This window comes from Lolium rigidum, chromosome 3 (assembly GCF_022539505.1).
Source record: "Lolium rigidum isolate FL_2022 chromosome 3, APGP_CSIRO_Lrig_0.1, whole genome shotgun sequence".
In the NCBI taxonomy this organism is placed as follows: Eukaryota; Viridiplantae; Streptophyta; class Magnoliopsida; order Poales; family Poaceae; genus Lolium; species Lolium rigidum.
Window position 1 is genome coordinate 284,034,794 of NC_061510.1, and position 5,116 is coordinate 284,039,909.

The 5,116-nt window shown below is 49.5% G+C and overlaps 1 protein-coding gene across 5 annotated transcripts; it reads left to right on the forward strand.

Moving 5' to 3' along the window:
• The first annotated feature begins 1,913 nt into the window (after positions 1-1,913).
• On the forward strand, positions 1,914-4,744 carry LOC124699600 (zinc-finger homeodomain protein 4-like). 5 transcript variants are annotated; one of them, XM_047231877.1, is made up of 2 exons: positions 1,914-2,285; positions 3,126-4,744. In XM_047231877.1, the coding sequence occupies exon 2, from the start codon at positions 3,198-3,200 to the stop codon at positions 4,281-4,283; it is 1,086 nt and encodes a 361-aa protein (XP_047087833.1). In that variant the 5' UTR covers positions 1,914-2,285; positions 3,126-3,197; the 3' UTR covers positions 4,284-4,744. The 5 variants fall into 5 exon arrangements, with proteins under 5 accessions (XP_047087833.1, XP_047087834.1, XP_047087836.1 ...); XM_047231878.1 differs by lacking the exon at positions 1,914-2,285 and adding an exon at positions 2,569-2,684; XM_047231880.1 differs by lacking the exon at positions 1,914-2,285 and adding an exon at positions 2,706-2,786.
• The last annotated feature ends 372 nt before the right edge of the window (positions 4,745-5,116 follow it).

The following is a 5,116-nucleotide window of genomic DNA, read 5'->3' on the forward strand; positions in this document are numbered from 1 at the left end:
CCTCGTTGATAAGTAAGACTTAACATCCTCCAATACGAAGGTCCATCACCATGAAAATTAGAAATATCAACAAGGGTATCAAAACACGCTGGTGATGAAAGTCAGAATCTATAAAGCATATAAATAGTGAAGAATAAAGCGGTTCGGAGGGGGCAAAACAAGAGGAAATGAAAACAAACGAGAGGAAAATAAATCCCTAGATATAGAGAGAAAAATTAAGGGTCCAAGCATCTTTAATCTTTTTCCGGTTGATCTAGAGAAATATTCTTGGATGATCCAGCCTTATATTATTCGAAAGGCCATATCTAGGATGAACATTCCTCGTGATCTAGGGAGACATTCAGTTGATAGAAAAGAAAAGGAAGGTGTCTTGCTTGTTGTACCTTAAAGACGATCATTCTCTGAGCACTTTGCATGCTTAGCACACTTTATAATATTCACCACCAAAAGAAGTGATTAGGACCTTTCTCCCCACAGGAGAAAGGGAATCTTATTCCTCCAAGGTGATCGTTAATTTAATCTTGGAACCGTGAGAATCCATCATGTGTGCCCTAATCCTGACCTCCTAAGTTCAGCTAGATTCTCATGTGCTGTTAAAGAAAGACTTGCCAGCAAAAAAAAAATCTAGGTAAGGGAATGATGTTCAGTTAGAGGACAAAATGACAAGACCATAATCACGAGTCACTACAAGTCTCTAGGGATTCAGAGAAGCAAACAAATAAGTAAAGTTGCAGGATCCAAGGGTATGGCTTAGTGGGCCTAATGACAGTAATATATTTGCGCACCCCAAGGCGTGATGCATGGAGTAGCTAGGTCCTAGCGCAAATCATCAGGCAAATTGCCAATGATAAGAATCTCCCTGATGGCATCTTGTGGCTAGTGTGTGCGAGTGATGCAGAGTAAACTAAACCACCACCAGCTCTAGGCCTTGCTTAATTAGGACATAACAGTCAGTCTAATCAGTGGTGTCGGCCCAAAACGGAATGTGTTATAGAATTGCTGTGTCCCTAATCCGGGGGTTGTCCACTGCTGCATGTCATGTGTTGGTTCTTCAGATCCTGCAAATCTGCATGCTGCTGAATTTTCTTATGCACAATTCCAGGAATCAGTAGATGATTGGTCAGTGGTTTGGTCATGGTAGGTATCATTAGGACAGGGGGGCGTGTGGTAGTCAACTCTTAGGGCACAATGATTCATCCTGTGTTGATACAGACAAACCCACTATATATTCTCTGCTAAAGCCTGACGGCTGAGGCTGCTAAATACTGCTGCCACTACAAGCTGGAGTGTTTCTAAGACAACTTTTTTTGTCACATGCGTATGCATCCTGCTTAATTACGTGGCAAATTTTACACCGCAAAAAGACTGCACTCTAAATATGTATGTTAATTCTCAAAAAAAAAAATGTATGTCATGTTTTCATCCTGTGTTTGTCATTTGAGCTACTTAATGCAACGTTTTCCATGTGAAAAATTAAACTACTACTACAACATTCATAAGTACAAGTCAATCGGCAGCAGTTATGGCCTGTGATCAGGGGAAACTGTCCGTCGTAAATCGATATCTCCCGACAGTGCTATTTGATATTGCGGTTGCCTTGGCATGACACTTAAATACCTACTAGACGGCACAAGGGTTTTGTGATTCATGGATCCACATAGAGCCCATGAGGACATTAATTAAGGGAAGCGCCTAACTCGATCCATTCATCTCTCTTGTGATAAGAGCGATGAAAACTATCGATTCATTTGGGTGTTAAAACAAACAAGCAGAAATCAAATCACAGGGCATAGTGGAGTAATGATGCTCGTGCTGTTCCCTTGATCGTCTTCTTCTTTCTCTCTCCATCTTGCTCGTCCTGCTTCTGACACACGAGACGCCGGAGCCTCCATCACTGTGTGAAGTAGGCTTGGGATTCCTGATAGTGCAAGCAAAGCAAGCACCAGACAACAGTATTATTTCGTCTCCATCAGTCCATCTCGCTCTGACTCTCTCACACATCGCTTCATCTCTTTTCTTTTCTTCATTACACCACAGGCGACCACTAGGTAGAGAACAGCCTGGCCTTGCCATCTTCTTCATCTTCACCTCTCTCGCTCCCTCTGGCTAAGCATAATACTAGAGCTTCCATAACCATAAGCACATCTCTCTGAATTTTCTTTGCATTGGCACTTTGTGCCCTAGGCCCTAGTGCCCCTGGTCACCTCACTGCAATGGTGGAAGCTGCAAAGGCTGGAGGCCTTGCCCCTTCTTTGTCCTCTTGATTAGCCCTTGACAAAAACAAGGTTGGTTTGCTTTTGGTCTCTTGGTCTCTCCCTCCACTGTTCAACCATGGCACACACATAAACACAAAACATCTGTCCATGAAGCCTCCTCCTCCTCCTGCTAGTCCTTGTTGTTGGTTGTGTCTGGGACCTCTGGGTCAAGGGGAGGAGAAGGTGTGAGTGAGAGATAGAGGAAGGTGGGAGAGAGGTCAAAGCCTGGTCCATACATTTAGTCCACGGAGAAAATAGTCTAGCAGCTTGCTTGCTTGTGGTACTTGTAGTGGGAAGTGCTGGTATGTGTGTAGTAGTAACTAGTAGTAAAACTTGCGTCTACCAGAAAGCTCCACAAAGTAACCCTCCCTTTGGCCAAGAACAGCTCTACTGTTCATCATCCTCCCTTTTCGTTCTTGCATCTATCTAGTGAGTATAGCAGCAGCTAAGCTTCTCCTTCCTTCTCCTAATCTATCTTGATTGCATGGGGAGAGGGAGAGCCCAGCAAAGTAGAGGCTAATCTAGATAGGGGTAGGATATTGTTCGTATTTATTTTTATGGTGTATAATTGAGCATTTTAGCTACCAGATTACTCGCTTTTCCTCCATCTTGGAGTTTGCAAGTGGTGGCAGTATCTTCTTGATAAGGTCCCCAAGATCCCACACACACCATGCACCTCTCTCTCACCTCACCTCAGCTTCCTTTTTCTTCTCCACTCGCTCTCCCTCTCTCGCTATTATTCTTTAGTGCCCTGTGTTGAGAGTCCCAAGAGACACTGAATTTTTGTTGCGTCCTTCCATCGCTTGTTGTGTGTGTGAGAGTTGGAGGTGTCATTGGCCTTTTCTTGCTCTCATGGTTTCCATTGTGCAGCCGCAGAGAAGACGAACAGAAGCAGCTGCTGCAGCAAGAAGCATCGTCGCTGCAGACGGGGGAGAAAGCAGGATGGATCTTTCAGGGGCCCGAGGCGAGCTCCCGATCCCAATGCACACCACCGCCTCTCCCTACGGGGGCAGCATGACCATGGACCTCCATGGCCACCACAACGGGCAGTCCCAGGCTGCTCAAGGGATGCCGTCCTCGCCGCCTGCTGCTGTGTCCGAGGAGAGCTCTGGAAAGAAGCGCTCGGCAGGGGCACTGGTCGTGGCCGGCGCCGCCGGACCCGCGGTCAAGTACCGGGAGTGCCTCAAGAACCACGCGGCTGCCATCGGCGGCAACGCCACCGACGGGTGCGGCGAGTTCATGCCCAGCGGCGAGGAGGGCTCGCTGGAGGCGCTCAAGTGCTCCGCCTGCGGCTGCCACCGCAATTTCCACCGCAAGGAGCTGGACGACCTGCACGGCGACAGCTGCGCCACGCGCGGCTACGGGCACGGCCACCGCGTCGGCCGCCGCCTGCTCGGCCCCGCCATGCCGCAGCAGCACCACAAGAGCATGGGCGGCCTCCTCGTCACCGCCGACCACTACGGCAGCGGCGCCTACGCCGCGCCGCGCGCGCTCCCGCCGCCGCCGGGGCACCCCCACCACCAGATCATCATGCCGCTCAGCATGATCCACACGGCGGAGTCGGACGAGATAGACGGCAGCGGTGGCATGGGCGACGCGCTGGGCTCTGGCGGGGCCGGCGGCTCCTCGTCGTCCCAGAAGCGCTTCCGCACCAAGTTCAGCCCCGAGCAGAAGGCGCGCATGCTGGACTTCGCGGAGCGCGTCGGGTGGCGTCTGCAGAAGCTGGACGACGCCATGGTAAATCAGTTCTGCCAGGAGATCGGCGTCAAGCGCCGCGTCCTCAAGGTGTGGATGCACAACAACAAGCACAGCCTCGCCAAGAGGCCGCTCCCGACCTCGCCGCCGCCGCAGCAGCATCAACAGCAGCCACATGCCCCAATGCCAGTCGCCATGCAGTCACCACCGCCAATGCCAATGCCAGTGCCGATGCCGATGGCCGTGCATCCATCGCAGCAGCAGCAGCAGCAGCATCCCGGGCCGTCCTTCCACCGCGACGCGAGCTCCCCGCAGCGCCTCAACCCCGAGTGACCGCGGAAAGAAGACGGAATTCACCCTGGCGTGACATGAATGGTGCCCAGGTACCTGATGAGTGACGCCATGGTGGTTCTTGATTCTCCTCCTAGCGTAGCAAACCGCATTGCCATTAATTTCACTGTTCCATCGAAGAGACCGATCGATCGTAGCAGAGCCAAGAGAAACTCAAGGTTTATTGCAAACCATCTCCGTTTTATTATTTTTCGTTGTTCATCCATCTTCTTGTCATAAGGTAGGGGAGCAGGCATAGGCAGAAGAACCGAACTGAGCTAGCTCTCGATTCCCATCACTTTCTATTTTCCGCTGGACTTAATTCTTTTTTCCTCTTTCGTCTCCCTGGTTTGGTTGGTGTCACTGACTTTAAGTCTAGCAGTAGCCTGATGAGCTGAGCGTTTGAGTTGTTGTCATGGATCAGAATCAGACAGAGGTCTATTAAATTAAATTTTACTTGTTTATTAGTATTTCTTCTCCATTTCATCATCTGCATGCATCTGTGGGCTAATCTGCGCTTCTGATAATTGCATAGAAAAATGAGGAACATGGGATGCAATGCAATGGCTCCTCCTCGATCAGGTCTTGTATCTTTCAGGCTCACTGTTCATGACATGATCTGCATGCTTAATCTGCAGCCCCTGTCGGTGCCCTTACTGTTGCCTGCCTGCAATTGCATGCAATGCCTGCCTGATCCCCATCTAGTGAATTCATCTCTCCCCAAGAAACAGAAAAAGGGATCAGTTTCTTGTCAAAATTCAGAATCTGAGAGTGATGGATCGAGGAAGGTGAAAATCAATATTTCTGTGTCCACAATTCTGTCTTTGGATCGAGCA